Consider the following 19,522-nt stretch of genomic DNA (forward strand, 5'->3'; position numbering starts at 1 on the left):
CTTCCTAATTTCAAAATATATTACAAAGCTACAGCAACCAAAACAATGTGATACTGGCATAAAGACAGGCAAATAGACAAATGGAATAGAATAGAAAGCCCAGAAATAAACACTCACATATAAGGTCAAATGATCTTTGACAAGGGTACCCAGACCCCCCAATGGAGAATGAAGGAGAGTCTTTTCAACAAATGGTGTTGGGAACACTGGCTACCCACTTGCAGAAGAATGAAGATGGCCCTTTGTCTCACACACCATATATAAAAATTAAATGAAAATGGATTAAAGACCTAAGCTTAAGACCTAAAACTATAAAACTGTTTGAAGAAAATACAGGAGAAAAGCTTTGTGACATTGGACTTGGCAGTGATTTCTTGGATGTGACACCGAAAGTCAGGCAAGGCAGACAGATGAGACTACATCAAATTTTTAAAATTTTGTGCATCAAAAGACCCAATCCATAGAGTGAAAAGGCACCCTACAGAATGGGAGAAAATATCTGCAAATCATATATCTGATAAGGGGTTACTATCCAGAATATGTAGAGAACTACAACTCAACAACAAAAAAAACTGTATAACCTGATTAAAAAATGGGCAAAGGGTTTGAATAGACATTTCTCTAAGAATATATAAATGGCCTATAAGCATATGAAAAGACACTCAACATCACTAATCATCAAAGAAGTGCAAATCAAAACCACAGTGAGATACCACTAGGATGACTACTATCAAAAAAACCCAAAAATCAAAACCCAGAAACAAAAACGCCAAAAAACCCAGAAAATAACAAGTGTTGGCAAAGAAACTGAAACCTTTGTGCACTGTTGGTGGGATTATAAAATAAGGTGACTACTGTGGAAGACAATACAGAGATTCCTTAAAAAATAAAAACTAGAGCTACCATATGAGCCAGGAATCCCCCTACTGGGTATGTATCCAGAAGAATTGAGATGTTTGCATATGCATATTCATAGAGAAATAGCCAAGAGGTGAAAGCACCCCAAGTGTTCACTGGCGGCTGAATGGATAAACAAAAGATGGCATATACATACACTGGAATATTAGCCATGAAAAGAGAAGGAGATCCTATCATATATCAACATGGATGGACCTGGAGAATATTATGTTAAGTGAAACAAGCCAGTCACAAAAAGACAAATACAGGATGATTACACTTAAAGGAGGCATCTAAAGTAGTCAAATTTATATAAATAGAAAATAAAATGGTGGTTACCGGGGGCTGGGGGGAGAGGAAAAAGAGTTGTTCAGTGGGTATAGAATGTCAGATTTGCAAGATGAAATAGCTCTAAGTATCTGGAGATCTGTTTCACAACCGTGTGAGTATACTTACCAGTACTGAACTGTACAACTGGTTAAGATGGTAAATGTTATGTGTATTTTACCACAATAAAAAGGAGGAGGAGGAGGAGAAACACATTGCAGCAGAAAAAAAGCAGAGAGAGATCATTTGGGAACAGTGCTCAAATGGAGCTTTGGGAGAGCCCCATGACAGTGAGGGGTCCTGCAGCTTAAGCTTCCTTAGCTTCGTACTGACGCATCTGTTTTGACCATTCTGGTCCTGCCCTTCCTTTGAGGTACAGCTCCACTGATCTGTAGTGTCCATATTTTCTAACTCTTATGTCTCCTAGGCTGGAACTGTACAGTTAACAATTTATCTCACACTTTCTTGTTGACTATGCTGTGTACGTGTTTTATCTTCCAATTGTAGGTTTTTAAAGTGTTACGTTCTTTCGCACCCTGCAAATACTTAGGTTTGTAGTATTCATCCATTTATTCCTTTGCTTATATGTTTGGTCCTTCATCCAACAAACATTCATTGAATTCCTCCTATGTACTAGATCCAGAAGTAAAAGCCACATTCTGATGCAGCGTTGGCTATTTTCACCTTCTGATTTTGTTGGGGTTAAGAATCCTGAAAAGCTTGGGGCACCTGGGTGGCTGGCACAGTTGGTTAAGCATCCGACTTCGGCTCAGGTCACGATCTCTCAATTCGTGGGCTTGAGTGCTGTGTTGGGCTCTGTGCTGACAGCTCAGATCCTGGAGCCTGCTTCAGATTCTGTGTCTCCCTCTCTCTCTGCTCCTCCCCAACTCGCACTCTGTCTCTCTCTCTCAAAAATAAATAAACAATAAAAAAAAAAAGAATCCTGAAAAGCTTGGCTTTTCCGTTTATATCATTTCCTGTTAGCCTTTGTTGTTGCCATCATTTGACAGTACTGGAAGTTGATAAAACTTAGAAAAGTCTTTGCCTTTCTTGTGTTCTCTACATAGCAAATTCCTACTCATTCTTTAGACTGTGTTCAAAATCTCGTATCCCCTGTGAAATCTTTCCTGACTCTCCCAGAAGTTAGTTCTTTGTAATCCCATGGCATAACTATGTTATATCTCTGTTCTTTAATTATGGCACTTACCATGCTATATTTTAATTATGGATTTACCTGCCTCTGTCCTTCAGGGTGTTAGCAACCATTCTTTTTATCCCTCAGGGCCTGGCTGTAGCACAGTATGTAATACATAGTGGATGCTTTAAAAAAGGAGAGGGGAGGGGCGCCTGGGTGGCTCAGTTGTTTGAGCGTCCAACTTCAGTTCGGGTCATCATCTCGCTGTTCCCTAGTTTGAGCCCCACATGGGACTCTGTGCTGACAGCTTGGGGCCTAGAGCCTGTTTCGGATTCTGTGTGTGTCTCTCTCTCCCTCTCCCTCTCCCTCTCTCTCTCTCTCTCTCTCTCTCTCTCTCTCTCTCTCTCTGCCCCTCCCCCACTCTGTCCTTCTTTCTCAAGGGTAAATATTTAAAAAAAAAAAAAAAGAAAAGAAAAAAAGGTTCTTGACTGCATGAATGAATGATGGGTCCAGAATTTGGAGTCTTATTCTTGAAAGAGTTGATTGGCCTTACTGGATTTCATGGTCACAAATTTCATTCTTAACAACAACCATTTATCTTATGACAATTACTTGTACCTTTTAAATATAGTGTATACTTTTCTCCACCTCTCCTACCTCAGCTGGTCCCTTCTTGGTCCTCTATACTATATTCTCTATATACAAGCCAGGATGAGTTTTCTAAACATAAATCTGATTCTGTCTCTCCTAAAGTGATGGTGGTAAGACCTCTGAAGCCTTGAAATGCATACTTAGGGAGGTTTTGGAGACTTTGCCCCTCTTTGTAGGAAACCTATTAAAAGGCACCCACATTCCATATTAAACATGTGGTTTTATTTATTTTTGCTATCACATGTTTACAGAATATTGATAATTTTGTCTCTGAAATTCTTTGGCTACAAATAACTGACTTAATTTATAATTACCTAAGATTTTTTAATAGCTAACATTTTTAGAAATTTTTGCAAAGTGAGAATTATTTTCAAATGTAATGAAAATGTTATAAATCCTAAATTTAACAGTGAATGAAAATCCTGTGTTTTTATGTTTTTGAGGACATTTAAGCATTTATTAATTTTTATGATTATAGTTTTCTTTTTGTGTCTTTGACTTATAAATATATTTTTTCAGGTCCTAACCATTTGCCTAGGCCCCTGAGAAGCTGGTAGGTGGAGAATGAGTCATGGATAAAATTGTGCAGTTCAGCCTCCTGTTTTAACATTCTTCTGTGGCTTTGAAGTGCCTGGGTGGCTCAATGGTTAAGCGCCCAACTTTGGCTCAGGTCATGATCTCACGGTCTGTGAGTTCAAGCCCCAAGTCTGGCTCTTTGCTGACAGCTCAGAGCCTGGAGCCTGCTTCGGATTCTGTGTGTCCCTCTCTCTCTGCACCTCCCTTGCTGTCTCTCTCTCTCAAAAATAAATAAGCATTAAAAGTCTTCTGTGACTTTCTACTATTCCTCTTTTTTTTTTTTTTTTTAAATGCTTTTTTATTTTTGAGAGCACATGAGTGGGGTAGGGGCAAGAGAGAGAGAGACAGAAGATCTGAAGTGGGCTCTGTGCTGACAGCAAGGAGCCCGATGTGGGGCTGGAACTCATGAACTGTGAGGTTCAACCTGAGCCAAAGTCGGACGCTCAACTGACTGAGCCACCCAGATACCCCAACTTTGCATAATTCTTAAAATACTGTGGCCTGAAAGACTCAGTATGATCTAGCCCTTCCTACCTCCCCAAGTTTATCTTACACCTCTCTCCCTTGCTCACCTTTCCTAGCCTCCTGGTCATCCCTCTTGTTCTTTTAAAAACTCAAGGGGTGGGGCACCTGAGTGGTTCAGTCAGTTGAGTGTCCCACTCTTGGTTTCTGTCCCATTCTTGGTTTCAGCTCAGGTTATAATATCACAGTTTCATGGGTTTGAGCCCCGAGTCTGGCTCTGTGCTGCCAGCGGAAAGCCTGCTTGGGATTCTCTCTCTCTGTGTCTCTCTGTCTCTCTCTCGCTCTCTCTCACTCTCGCTCTCTCTCTGCCCCTCCCTTCCCCACACTGGCTCTGTCTCTCTCAAAATAAATAAATAAACTTAATTTTTTTTTTTTTTTTTTTTAAACTCAAAGGATTGCTTTTCAACTGAGCTTAAATGTGCTGCCTGAGATAAGCCTTCCCTAATCACCTTATCTAAAGTGAGCCTCCTTCAGGCATTCTGTATCCCATCAAACTCTGGATTTCCTTATCAGTGATATCCTTCTCCCATAAGGATGTTGGCTCCACATACACAAGAACCTTTCTGGTTTGCCTTACTGACTCAACTAGCACATAGAAAGCATTTAGCACGTACTTGTTGAACACATGAAGTTATTTATGTTAATAGATTTTATAATTTAACCATCCTTGCATTGTTGGTATAAATTTTACACGATCATAATGAACTATTCTCTTAAAACTGCTCAATTCTATTTGTTGATACTTTACTTAGGATTTTTATATTTGTCTCTACAAGTGAAGATTGGTCTATAGTTTTATTTTTCATATCATCTCAGTCCAGATGGATATCAAGAATAGGTTAGCCATATAGAAGAAATGAGGAAGCTTTCTCTTTTGTCTCCATAAATTTGGAAATAGTAGGAATGACATAGAAATTATCTGATAGAAGTTTGGTAGAATTTGCCCAGAAAACCGTTTGTGTCTGATGTAGTTTTACTGGCTACTTCTTTGAATATTTTACAGATTTCTGCTGTGGGTTTTTATTGTTGTTTTTATAACTGTTTTTGAGTTGATTTTAGTAATTTCTGTTTTTCTTGACTGTCATGCGTTTTATTTTATCTTCAAGTTTATTGATGTCAAGTTATGTGTAATTCTCTCACAATTTAAAAACTATTCCCCAAATCTGTAATTATAATATCTTGTTTCTGAGCCCTAATGTTAATTTATGACCTGTCTCTTTTTCCTAAATTTGATCAGATTTTCTAAAGGATTACCTACCTATATATTTTAAAACAAAAAAGGTGTTTATTTTCTTGATTCAGTCTACCCTTTTTTGACGATTGCTTTATGTTTATGCTTTTGCCATTGTTAATTTATTTTTGGTTTGTTACTTGTTTTCTAGATTGTTGAGTTAAAAGTTCAGTTCATTATTTTTTAATCTTGTTTCCTAAGAAAAATATTTTAGTACCAGGGTGCCTGGGTGGCTCAGTTGGTTAAGCATCTGACTCTTGATTTTGGCTCAAGTCATGATCTCAGTTTGTGAGTTCAAGCCCTGCGTTGGGGCTCTGCTGTGACAGTGTGGACCCTGCTTGGGATTCTCTCTCTCTGCCCCTCCCCCATGTGCGTGTGTGCTTTCTCTCTCAAAACAAATAAATAAATTAATTAATTAATTAAAAAAAAATTTTTTTTTTTTAGTATATAGTTACCAAAGGTGCCAACTTTTTAAGAGAACACCCATTTGAGTATATAAGTTCTGGTATATTTGTTTAAAAAAAGTAATCTTTTTTATTACTTTGTATACTCATCTTGTAATAATATAATTTAAAAACACTGTTTTATGGTTAATATAAAAAAAAGTACAATAAATATATCACAGAGTCCAAAATGTCTGGAAATACAATGAAAATAACATTTTTTAAATGTTTATTTATTTTTGAGAGCGCACAGACGCGTGTGCAAGTAGGGGAGAGGCAGAGAGAGAGAGGGACAAAGGATCCAAAGTGGGCCCCAGGCGGACAGCAGAAAGCCCAACTTAGGGCTCAAACCCGGGAACCACCAGATCAAGACCTGGGCTAAATTCGGATGCCTGACCGACTGAGCTACTCATGTGCCCCTGAAAATAACGTATTTATTTCAGTTGTTTCTTCAGTGAGCAAGTGGACTAATTGCTTTAAGGTTAGAGGTATCTCACAAAACAAAGCTGTCTAGAGGTTGAAGAAAACCTATCGATCGTATTCTTTGAAAATAGAACTAATATTTGTTTCTAAATGTGTTCGTATTTTCTGGCTTTTTATGTAGCTTGCTTAACACTCACAAGGTAACGTGTATATATATATATATATATATATATATATATATATATAATATTTTGTATTGGGGATTGGAGACTTAACAAAATTATAAAGACATTAAACAAGGGAGCATCACAAATGCAAACAAGGCAGCTATATGATCTCCATGCATTTTAACATGTTGAGCATGCTCCACGTAAGTAAGCTTTCCGTAACTCAGCTGGAAGGCATTGGAAGGATAAAAATAGACTAAATATTCAAAATTTCCATCCAAGGAGTTTCCTGCTTTTGCCTACATCTCAATTGTCTGTCTGGGTCCTGGCTCTTGCTCTACTTGGGGCTGCGCTAAGACAGTGGAAGCATTTACACCATAAATATTCAAGCTGCCACATCGTTGAGGCGTTGGCCTCCGCCTGCCCTAAAACAGCCCCTTTCCTGTTCTTCCATCGGAGTGGAAAAATCAAGGGAGGGAGGGAGGCTGTACAGGATGATAAACATGTGAGATTTAGGAAGGGTTCATAGGTTCCTTTTCGAGGAATGCCAGGTTTACAGAATCCATGGGTTCTCTGCTGGATGGCACATCAGATTACCCTTGGTCAGCCGCGTTCATTTGGGAGACTCACACTGTGGAATCCCACCTTTTTTGGTTTATAGAGATAGATGGAGTCTGACAGGGTTTTGCCTGCTTTCTATCATTTATTTCCTAAGCCATCCAACTCCTTAGAATAAATAGATGGAGGTGAGTTTCTGGAAACCATGTGACTTCCGTTCTTTATAGTTGGATGGCAGTTTTCCTGCTGCCCAGCACTTCTGAATGGAAGTCCAAGTAATTCCTTCATTCGTTTATTCACCTACTATGTGGGGCCTCACACAGCAATGGAGGAAGATGTGGTATTTGCCCTTGTACACACTGGGGGAGATCAACCATAAGCAAATTCTCACGCAAATAATAAATCGCAGTTATGAGCAATGCTGTGAAGAAGGAATAAAGGACGTTACTGGAGTGTTGCACAGGAAAACCTGGTCTCGCCTGGAAGTATCAAGAAAGCCTTCCTGGAGTAATGGATTACTTTTGAGATGGCAAGGATAAGATGAACAGAACTGCTAAAAGAAAGAAGCCAAGTGCAGAGTTTTAGAGTTGAAAGGAACCGAAGATACCATCTAGTGATGTCCAGTCTTTACAGTCCCCGAATGAGAAAAGGCTCGGGAGGTAAAGGGATTTGCCTAACGAAACCTGTGCAGCCTGTTAGCCCCAGAGCTAGACACACAAACCCTGCGTGGATTTCTTCGGTGGGTGGGTGTAACAAGATGTATATAGCAAGGAGAAGGGACTTGGGGATTGGGGAAAGCAGGTAGGTGTTTAATTTCGTGCTTACTGCTGTCAGCTGCAGAGCCGTTTCCTCAGGTGGGAGAGGGGATTAAAGAAGGCTGGAATCTGCCAGATCCTGGAGGAAGTCGGCTTGGTAGCCGAAGCATAGTTTTTATTGGCGGGGGGGTCAGATACACATGCACCAAAAACGATAAATGTGGGAAACCAACCCCTGTTCTGCTTCTGTCTAGCTGTGTGATTTGAGATAAGTCACTTAACTTCTCTGAATTGCCAGTCTCCGTTTCTACTTTGGTGTTTCCTTTTGGTCTTCTCCTGTGCATTTTAGGAGCTTGCCGGAGATCAGTTGTGCCCTATATTTCACCTTAATCTTTAAAAACTAGTCTCTTGTTTGGCTGAAGCATTGTTTAAGCCCCCTTTTAAAGAGCAGTTTGCCAGCCCATGCTTGCCCAAACAGCCAAAGAACTATAGCAAGCAAGTCAACCTCCAGGATCTGCAAGAATCGCTCGCAACTGAGCATATTTCTATAAACCAATAAAGGTTTTTCTATTTTGTTCATCTGTTACCCTTATGCTGTTGCCACTTTCACATTCAGTGCATGTAGGCGGAGAGCAGGAGATAACAGCATTTCACAAATGAAAGTGAGTGGAAAAGGGCTGCTTTCCCTTTAAGGCAGTTCCATTTCCCAGCTCCCTCCCCTTTCCTGATTGACAGACCTACCCGAAGTCACATGATCCGCCTCTATTTGAAGGTCACAAAAAGCTGCTTCCTTTAGAGACAGAGGGGGAGAGAGAGAGCAAGAGGGAGAGTGAGTGAGAGAGTTAGTTCAAGCCAAAATGGCCGACAGAGTCTCTGCTGGTTTCTGAATATTTAAAATACAAAAAAACAGATAGACAAAAAGAAATCATTTTTTGGACCTTTTTTCATTTCCATTTCTACCTTGTATGCCTCAATTTGCTGGATTTAAGCACTGCTGCACTTTATGAGGTTGGTAAATATTTTCAATTTTTTTAAACCAATTGATTTATATGGATCTTGTCTAACCGTTTTCACTAGTGCTGTTGCAAATGGACATTTGTCTAGCATGGAGACTGGCTTCAGACATTTCGTGAATCTGTGTAAATCAGACCCGTGATGTACTTTTGGTTCGGCATTTTAGAAATGGAAAAGCCTTGGTAGAATATTAAATTTTGAAGTGATTTAATTGCACTTTTAATTTATATACAGATTTTCATCATCATTTCTGTGTTGCAAATCAGTGAAACTACGAATAACTGGAAATTTGATATTTAGAAAGAGGTTTTTAAAAAACACAGACCTCTCCCTGCCCCCTTAAATCTGCTGCAAAAATTTGCATAAATATAAATGGGTTTGCATTCTTTCGGCTGCTAAGGCCGACAAAGGATCTGGGAGGGCAAGCACAACCATGGAAAGCCTTTTTTTTTTTTTTTTTTCTTTAAAGCTAGGCCATCCTTCCTAGAGAGATGTAAAACCTAAAATAAGACCTGATACATTTTAAACATCAGGTTGGGGGCGAGTGAACACCAGGAGGTTTGGGGTTTGTAGATTCCCCTGCTTGAAAACCTCCCAAGCAATGTGTGGGTCACCCGTCTCTTCTCGGCGCGCGCTCATTTACACCGGGTCTCTGTGTGTGTTCTCAAATGTGCAGCCAGATGCGCTTTTATTTTGATCGTGGTTTGAACCAAGTGGTAGGACTATCTTGTAAACATGGTGTTTTAAAGATCTAAACAGCTATTCACCCCACCAGGAATGAATTCTTTATCAGTTTCTCCCTGTAGATTGGCCTTCTCCATTTCTCACGGGTTACGAATTTTTGTTTCATTTTGTACAGATGAACTGGGCTTTTCGGCACAAATTCAGCATCTGTGTGTGTGGTTGCCTGTTTGGGCCGTGTATCCATTGTCGAAGTGGATGTTTAGGGTCACGTAAATAGGTAGCTGTATGGATGTGTGTGTTCATTACCCCCGAAACTGTGCGGTGCCCTGAAGTTAAATTCCATTACTTCCAATACAGGATTCTAGAAAGCCTGGGAGCAGGGAGGAAAGAAAGCTGAAAACTTGCTTTCTCAGAGCCACCTCCCCCTATCATTGTAAGAGTGTGATGTAATGCTTCTCTCTCGTCTGGTGGGCTGAAAGGGTCGTAGTTTGTGATGTGGCGGGGAAATTGCCCCCACCCCCGAGTAAATCACCCCACCCCCTCAGCACATCCCTGGCTCTGAGAGGCCTTGTTTTCTTTTCTTTTTTCTTTTTTTTCCCTAATTTGTATCCTCCTGATTTATGCGTGGCATACTGGCATGAGAAAGAGACTGTTCTTCTAAATCTGTTACAAAGTATAGTTTAGAAAGGTATTTAAAATATGCAAATGCCTGGAATTGTCATATCCCCATCATTAAATATGTAGACTTGGATTAAAGCTAATTAAGCATAAATGGAATAATTTTGATCAGAAGGGAGCAGTGTTGTTGTTTCCTTTTTAATTAATCTAATTATAAGATGCTTGCTGGGCCTGCAAGTGTTAAAAAAAAAAATGGAAGAAATGCTGGCCCGTTTTGAAAATTTGACAGTCTGGAAGAGGGTGTATAGTGCTTTCAAAAGCTTTATTCAGTGTTCAAATGGATTGGCCCCTTGTGCTGAAAATGCCCTGTTTCTTTGGGCCAATTGTGTGTAGATGAAGGGACTTTCACGCTAATTTAACAAAAAGACTCTGCATTTGAATACATAAAGATAATTAAAGTTCTCTGTCTCTAAAGAGCAAGTATTTTTATTATTTTTCTAAAATTAATGTTGTTATATTAGTAGTGGGAATCCGTAGAGATATGACAGTTTAAAACCACTGTACGTTTTTTGGTAATATAAGTTCAGCTTTTGTGTAAAAGAGATTGGAAACATTACATTAAAGAGGTAGTCTGCAACAAATTTGTCTCTTTAAAAATTTTCTTACAGCTTGAATTTAAAGGAAAAGACCTAGAAATTACCATAGTGATAGGGAGTGTTGCTGTGTGGTGGGCCGAAGGAAAATTAGAGCTCTCATCATTGTTGGTTTTTTTTCTGAAAATGAAAGCACTTACTTGGGGCTTCACTCCTTAGATGATCGATTTCACACCCATTTCCTAAGTTGGCCTTACAGAAGAGAAAAACCGAAGCTTTCCATGTTTTGTCATTAGCTTGTTTCCGTGGCCCGTGTAAACATGTGAATAGCAGGTTAATTCGGTTTGTGGAGCCGAGGAACCAAAAAAAGCAGGGTACCTACTCTCTCAGGCAGGAAGGAGGATGATAGAATGAACACGGACATAATGCCATCTGAGTGTCTGAAATGTTTTTAGAAATACTTCTCTCTCCTAGACAGGTTGGAAAGTGGGATAAATAAGACCTCGTTTCACGTATGTTAAGCGTTAGGGCTCTGGTGAGTTTCAGAAGCCCAGCTGCCATTTTGGATCTAAGTTCCTGCAGGGCCCAAAGTATGGTAATTCAGAAGCACATAAAAATGAGTATCAAGTGTGCCGATGGATAGTATTTAATTTGTGCCTTTTGTTGAAGTTTTTGTTTTCTGTCGATAGCGTGAAATGGAGCTTTAAAAACTTTAGAGATGTGGCTGATGTTATGAAGAGCAGAAACCAGGGATATCAGAGCTTGCATGTTACGGTTTTTAAAAATGAGATGGCGTGTGCAGAGGAAGTTTCTTATCGGAGAAGATGAATATGATTCTTACTTAAGATGCCCCCTCCCCCAATCCATTTTTCCTTGCACTGGGTCTACTTGTGATCCTATAGTAATGTCATTATTCACAGCTGCTCTGCCTCCGAAAGAAATGTCACAAAATCATTATTAAGATTTTACCGAAACATCACAAAAATGGATAGTGCTTATCTATCAGAAGTGGTGTCTTATTTTTCAACTTATTTTTCAACCCAGTCCTACCGTCTGGGTGCCAGAAAGGAAGCACCAGCATCTTTGGTATTTAGTGCAAGTTCAACTCTTGTACAGCTTTGAATGGCCGCTTGTCCTTCTCCATCACCACTAGGACCATCCTTTAAAAATAAACTTCTAGGGGCGCCTGGGTGGCGCATTCGGTTAAGCGTCCGACTTCAGCCAGGTCACGATCTCGCGGTCCGTGAGTTCGAGCCCCGCGTCGGGCTCTGGGCTGATGGCTCGGAGCCTGGAGCCTGTTTCCGATTCTGTGTCTCCCTCTCTCTCTGCCCCTCCCCCGTTCATGCTCTGTCTCTCTCTGTCCCAAAAATAAACGTTGAAAAAAAATTTTTTTTAAAAAAATAAAAATAAACTTCTAAACATTGAAGCAAGTCTCCCAAGGCTTTTCCAGTTCTTCACCTCTACAAGAGACACTGCAAGAGTGATGTGTAGTCAGAAGGCCTTCAGCTTCCACAGAGCAGGCCCAGCAGATAACAGTAGTAGGAGATGGGCCTCACCCTACCCATCTGCCCCATGACTGAAACGTTTTGGAGAAATTTAAATTAAAAAAAAATGTTTACTTATTTTTGACAGAGAGAGAGAGAGAGAGAGACAGAGCATGAGCGGGGGAGGGTCAGAGAGAGACAAGACACAATCTGAAACAGGCTCCAGGCTCTGAGCTGTCAACACAGAACCCGACGCAGAGCTCGACACAGACCGTGAGATCATGACCTGAGCTGAAGTCGGACGCTCAACCGACTGAGCCACCCAGGCGCCCCTAAATTTTTTTTCAATGTTTATTTATTTTTGAGAGACAGAGTGCGAGTTGGGGAGGAGCAGAGAGGGAGGGAGACAGAATTTGAAGCAGGCTCCAGGTTCTCAGCTGTCAGAGCAGAGCCCGACGCGGGGCTCGAACTCACGGACCACGAGATCATGACCTGAGCTGAAGTCAGACCAAGTCACCCAGGTGCCCCTGGAGAAATTTTCATTTTTGTAACTTAGTGTACTCATTGTTCTTCTGCAGTTTATTTTTATTTTGTTTTAATGTTTATTTTTTTTTGAGAGAGAGAGAGAGAGAAAGAACCTGTGTGCAAGCGTGTGGGGGAGGGGCAGAGAGAGAAGGAGACAGGATCCAGAGGGGCCTCTGCGTGCCAGCCCGATGTGGGGGTTGAACTCAGGAACTGTGAGATCATGACCTGAGCCTAAGTCTATGCTTAATCAACTGAGCCACCCAGGCGCCCCTCGTGTGCAGTTTAAACTGGACAAAGCCCTGAGGCAATACAGATGAATGTGCTTTGTTCCTACCCTCAGGAAGTACCAATCTAGCAAGGAAGATTCTCCGATAAAGAGGCCATCACAACTTGGTGCTAAGTGTGCAGTAGTTATAACAAGTACCTGCTATGGAAGTGTCCGGAGTACCTGCGTTAGGAGAGCCCTTCTTTAAAGAAGCCCCTTATTTGTAGTCATCATTTGGATATTAGATTTTCGTTAAGTGTAACATGTGATTTAAAGACGGGGTTTCTGACCGTCTTTGGTTGGGGAGGGGGCAGCACACGCTAATTGTTTCCTAGTACAGTATTGCTCATCAGTTTATACAAATTACCTTCTCTTACCCTCTTGTGGTTAAGACTGGTGGTGGAGTGGGCTGGGGTGAATTGAAGCCACTTGGCCTGAAAAGGGATTTAACCCATGTCAGTGACATTTGAACATTTTCTTTTCTTCCTTCGTATGTTCATTCAGCAATCATTTATTATGCCCCGGTGTGTGTTGGGTGCTGTTGTAGGTGCTGGGGGACCTAAGAATTGGGTCGGCCATCTCCCTGAACAGCCACTTGGTTCGTGTGGAAATACTCAGCATCTGGTGACTGTCTAACCGATTGCTTTGGGTTAGGACTAGGACAGCACTGTAGTTCATGTCACCTCGTAGTCTCTTTGCTGAGAATCAGGAAACGAATGGTAATTTTTGCTTCTCGTTAGTTCCAGAGACTTCCATTGAAGGTTTGTCAAGATAGTCACTTTATACATGTTCGTTAGTCATGCAAAAGTGTCTCCTCAAAATTATTTTTTAAATGATCCCTGAGAACCTTGCAAGTTAAGTTGCCTCCCTGGTTTTACTCTATCACATCCCTCAGTTGAACCATTTTAATATCCCTTAATTGTGTCACTCAGTGAAATTACATTATTTGTGTATGATGGTGCATCACTCCCCACAAAGCCTTCCGCTTTCATGAGAGCAGATTTTGTTTTGCTTGTTGCTCAGTCCCCGGCATCTAGAACTGGGCTAAGCAGGACTGAGTGTTCGATAAAATGTATTTGAGCTACACTTGAGTCTAAGGTCACTAGGACCAGCTACGTGACCATAAGCCCCTGTTTCTTCGTGAGTAAAATGGGGATAAGATGCCGTTGTGAACCATAAAGGAAATGTTGTATGTAAGAGCTGGCACCTGGTCTCATTGCTTAGTAAGTATTTCCTTCCCCTGAGCTCTACCCCCCCTTTGTTAAATAAACCAGAAAGACTTTTACGGCCCCACAGATGCCTCCATTCTCTCTCATGGCTTGCAGGATCATGAAATGTATGCACTCACTGCACTGAGCTTCAGCCTGGATAAGGACGGGAGTAGCGCTGAGCCTTTTCTTTTTATTAAAGTCCCTACCTACATTCCTAGGGTCTGATGTCGTCTCTTCATGCTCTCCAGTTTCCTGCAGGCTCTGCCTCTGTGATGTATCCACATTTACTTGGCTGCTTTTCTTACATTCTGTGTTTTGCATCAAAAGGTTCTCAACAGTTTCAGATGAGTTGGTCCCAAATTTACAAGACAAGGGAGAAGATAAAATACAGTGTTTTTTCCTTCATTGTGATTATTCTGAGCCTACAGATATAAATTCCATATATTTAACTAAGCTATTAATGGTTTTGATTCAAAAGACAGATAAAATAAAAACTTAGGCCAATTGCCCTTATACGATGCTGTCAATTAAATATAGATGTCATAGGGGCGCCTGGGTGGCGCAGTCGGTTAAGCGTCCGACTTCAGCCAGGTCACGATCTCGCGGTCCGTGAGTTCGAGCCCCGCGTCGGGCTCTGGGCTGATGGCTCGGAGCCTGGACCCTGTTTCCGATTCTGTGTCTCCCTCTCTCTCTGCCCCTCCCCCGTTCATGCTCTGTCTCTCTCTGTCCCAAAAATAAATAAACGTTGAAAAAAAAAAATTAAAAAAAAAAAAATAAATATAGATGTCATAGAAATGGCTTTTTCATTGATTTTGGCATTTTTTTTTTAAACCCAGAAAATTATTATCTGTTTGCTCACTCATTCAACAAATAATTATTGAGTATCTAGTATATGCTGGATAGAAGTAGTGTGAAGATTTTTTTCCAGGTACCATTGCTGAAGTTAGAAAGAATATAAATGCAAGGAGGCTGGCCAGTGTGCAGCATGTTGGGCGATTACAAGAGAGGGACACCCAACCCAAATAGAAGGACTGGATGTGCAAAGGCCCTGAGGCAAGAGAGGACACTGGTGTACTCGGAGAATACTTGGACATGGTTGGAGTGTGACATATGTAAGGAAAGAGATGATCTGGAAAATAAGAAGTGAAGCTGTAAAGGTAAACACTGGCCCGATGCAGAAGGTCTGTAAACCATCTTTGGAAGTCTTTATCTAAACAGCAATTAAAGGGTCTCCAGCAGGAATGTTACCTGTTCAGACTGGATTTTTGAAGGATGACTGTGGTTGCACTGTAGAAAATGGCTGGAGAGATGAGTTTAAGACTAGATAGTATTAAGGCATCCCAGGTAATGGTGGCCTGAACTCACGGCAGAGTTGGGAAGAAGGGGGTAAATCCAGAGATATTTAGGAAGAAGATTTCAGATGACCTGAACACATTTTCTGAGTATGAGAAGATGAGGGTTGGGGAAATTTAAGATGATGCCTCTGCCTCTGGCCTGGGCTACTAATGGGATGGTGGCATCATTTGCCGAGTGGGGGGTCCATTTAGATGGGAGACAGGTGTGGGGTTGAGACAATGAGTTCAGTTTTAGAGTTATTGAATTTTGAGACATCCAAATGAAAGTCTGAAACAATTAGATATCTGTCTGGAGACAAAGATTTGAGAATCATCAGTAGTCCGAGTCCTCCAATGTTTTCCTTTTTAAGTTGGTTTCTTTGGTAAGATGTCCAAAGATGGCAATGAGCAGTGCAAGATGCTGTTGGATCTGTTAAGGGGACACTATTTTGTAAAGAAGATAAGACCACATACTCCTATTACCATAATGGTTGCCATTAAAAATGCCAAAGGAATTTGAGGGAAGAGAAAGACTAATTTTAGTCGGGTTGATCATCAGACACTTTATGAGGACTGCGTAACTGAGCTGAGCCTCAAAGGTTGGCCAGAACTGGGGGCGCCTGGGTGGCTCAGTCGGTTAAGCATCCGACTTCAGCTCAGGTCATGATCTTACCGTTCTTGAGTTCAAGCCCTGTGTCGGGCTCTGTGCTGACAGCTCAGAGCTTGGAGCCTGTTTCAGATTCTGTGTCTCCCTCTCTGTCTCTGCTCCTCCCCAATCTTGCGTTCTCTCTCTCTCTCTCCCAAAAATAAACAAACAAACAAACAAAAAAAGGTTCAAAATTGTATAGAGGGCAGAGCAGTCTAGCTGGAGGATTGACGGGAGCCCAGAGGTGTACAGGGGAGATGAGACGCCTGCTCATAGTTTGGATTGCTAGTAGTTGGATGTTAGATAGAGGGGACTTGTTGAAAATATGATAGAAACATGATCAAAGTGGTTTTTGAGAATGCTAAATGGCAGTGGGGCAGGGGGCAGAGGCCGGGGGCGGCGGGGCCAGCGGGGGCGGTGTGTGATCTAGAGTCAGGCAGGCCAGTTGTGGTGAAAAGGGACTGTTAACAAAGGGTCTTCGAGGGGCACCTGGGTGGCTCATTCAGTTAAGCACCAGACTCTTGGTTTCGGCTCAGGTAATGATCTACCGGTTCGTGGGTTCAAGCCCCACATCAGGCTCTGTGCTGACAATGCAGAGCCTGTTTGGGATTCATTCTCTCTCTCTCTCTCTCTCAAAATAAACTATAAAAAAAAAAAAGTGTCTGCCATAAGACTGTGGTGGTGAGGCTAGAAGAGGGACCAGGGACTCTGGGTTTTCAAGGTGAATGTTGGGAACCTTATACAGGAGTGAAGATGTGATCCAGGTCAGACATCCTGAGTTAAGTTGGTGGGACTTCCAGAGGCAGCTGTTTAGCAGGCAGCTGGCAGTGTGAAGCTGACGCTTGAGAAAGAGGTCAGAGGTGGAGATCAAGAATTGGAAGTCATCCACACAGACATGACAGTTGAAGCTGAGAGACTGGATGAGCTCACCATGAAAGTACAGAGAATGGAAAAGAGAACTGAGAATGGGTCCTTGGGGACAGGAAGAGAAACAGGACCTGGGAAAGGATTGAAAGGCAGGTGATTGTGTAGGACAGTTCATAATAGTCGCTGAAGAGAAGGGAAGGACTTCTCAATCTCAGATGTGGACATCCAGAAGAACAGGATGTGGTTACTGCAGTGTTCCCAAACCTAGTGTTGGGAGGTGTTACAGTGGGAAAAGTTTGGGAATCATTAGGTTACTCCAGCACCATCCAGTAGAAATGGAATGGGAGAGGCGCCTGGCTGGCTCAGTTGGTGGAGCATGCATGTGGCTCGTGATCTCAGGGTTGTGAGTTCGAGCCCCATGTTGGGTATAGAGATTGCTTAAATAAATAAACTTAAACTTAAAAAAAAAAAAAAAAAGAAGAAATGGAATGTGAGCCATGTGTTTACATTTTCCAGGAGTCACATTAAAAAAGTAAAAGAAATAAGTGACATTACTTTTAACAATGTATACTTTAACCCAGTATGTGCAAAGTATTAGCAGTTTGATGTGAAATCAGTTTTTAAATACTTAAATATTTAAATACTTAAAATTAGATGTTTGACATTCTTTTTGAAATCTGGTGTGTATTTTATACTCACAGCACATTTCAGTTTGAATATGAAATTTTCACTAGAAATACTTGATCTGTATTGAGATTTCACAAAATTTACAGTTGAGAAAGTATATCCACATACCCAAGTTTTTCCAAACATAACAAAAGTTTTCCAGTAATGGAAATGAGTACCAACTTTAAATTTTAAATTAATTGAACTAAAATACAGTTGAAATTTCAGTTGCTAAGTGGCACCAGCCTCTTTACAGGTGCATACTGGCCATGTGTGACTACCGTATTGGACAGCACAGGGTTGTTCAAAGTAAATGGGTTCCCTTACAGCTAATATGCATTTTGAAAATAGCCAGGGCATCACAAAGCATTTCACAGGACTGGTGTTTCTTAGAACACATGTTGGACTCCACTAATGGAATTTTTAGAATTGGAAGGGTCAAATCCTAAACTTTGAATGTGAGGAGATGAACTTTTTACTTTTATGCAGGTGCACAGATTCCAAAATTTTTTTTTAAGTTTATTTATTTATTTTGAGAGGGAGAGTGGGGGAGGGAATTCCAAGCAGGCTCCACGCTATCAGCGCAGAGCCTGACGCGGGGGCTCGATTTCACAAAGTTTGAGATCATGACCTGAGCCGAATTCAAGAGTCAGGTGCTTAACCAACTGAGCTACCCAGGCACCCCCAGATTCCAAAATTTAAAACAGGAATTTAAAAAATTGTTTTGGCTAAGGTCAGCAGGATGGTACCTTGGTAGAAGTTCTTTAACATACCAATTTGTGTCGTATTTCAGAATTGCTAGGTGCAGAGGCTTACATTTACAAGCAGATACAGCGGGAGATACGGGAGCACTCCTGCCCCCTGTTTGACCTGGTTGAATTTGAAGTCTGTGAGTTGGTGGTGTTTCCAGACAGGGAGGTACGAAATTAGGATTTGAGTGTTCTTAGAAACTTTCAGTCAGTGGTCCCAGCCATCTAGCGTAGGTGGAGGTGTTTGAGGGTGGAAAAGGAGTGCCAAAGGGCTAATTATTTTGTGTGTGTATCTCACTTCTGTTTGGCGTTGTGCAGGCTGTTTGGCCTTAGATTGTTTTGTATTTCTTGCCATCCTGAGCTAGTACAATATTTATTTACTAAATAAGAGCGGTTTGTACAAAGCAGGTTCAAAGATTTTTATTTAATCATGTCATTGATTTAGGTTGCTTTGTAGTTACTAATTAGACCTTTTAAGTAACAGCCAGTAAAGATAGAAATTCTCGTGAACTGTAGTTGGAACCAAAGCTTGTCCACACTGGAGAGTAAGCAGTGGTTTTCGGTTGCGCACCGTTTTATTTCAGCAGACATAGGGGAGCGAGCTTTTCTGTGTAGTGCCCTGTAAGGGTTTGAGACGTCAGCTATTCCATGAGGTCCCATGTTTCGTTTTGTTTTTAATCAGTATGGAAATTAATCCCTTACTTTTCTGTTTTCCTTTAGAAGCGCATTTTGGTTATCCATGTCTGCCTTTGTAAAAGCCAGACCGAATAGTGGTGGGCTTAAAGTAATGCCCTTTAATGCTGTCGTGAGGACAGAGACGTAGCAGGAGACCCCGCTCCCTCCTTCCCAGGAGCCCAGAGCCCCGTCTTTTACCTCTTGGTGCCATTGTTTCTTTTGCTCCTTTGCTTACAGAAAATAATTGCTATTCTTTTTATGCCAAGAAGTTCCTATTTATAAGCCGAAGTTAGATAGATAATTGGGTAGCTTGGAACAGTGGCTTTCAAACTTTTTGATTGGCTCTACGGTAAGAAATGCGATTTACTTGGAGGCACTGTACATATGTGGATGTATGCACTGAAGCAGAAGTATTTACTTTCTGGCACTATGTGTAATGTGTTCTGATACATTCTTCTGAAGTCTGTTTTGTTAAAAACAAACAAACAACAAACCCCCAAACCAAA

General features: G+C 41.2%; 1 protein-coding gene across 10 annotated transcripts in view; it reads left to right on the top strand.

Annotated features, from left to right (window-relative positions):
* Positions 1–19,522, top strand: part of TNRC6B (trinucleotide repeat containing adaptor 6B) — a 260,344-nt gene that overhangs the window by 109,979 nt on the left and 130,843 nt on the right. For 2 of the 10 annotated variants that reach the window (XM_045465915.1, XM_045465921.1), the window contains exon 1: positions 8,466–8,693. The exons of the other annotated variants lie outside the window; for them this stretch is intronic. In XM_045465915.1, the coding sequence (XP_045321871.1) occupies positions 8,689–8,693 (5 nt within the window). In that variant the 5' untranslated portion in view covers positions 8,466–8,688. Of the gene's footprint in view, positions 1–8,465; positions 8,694–19,522 lie in introns of those variants that run through there. 10 annotated transcript variants of the gene reach the window in all.

The sequence above is a fragment of the Leopardus geoffroyi genome, chromosome B4, assembly GCF_018350155.1.
Source record: "Leopardus geoffroyi isolate Oge1 chromosome B4, O.geoffroyi_Oge1_pat1.0, whole genome shotgun sequence".
NCBI classification, from domain to species: Eukaryota; Metazoa; Chordata; class Mammalia; order Carnivora; family Felidae; genus Leopardus; species Leopardus geoffroyi.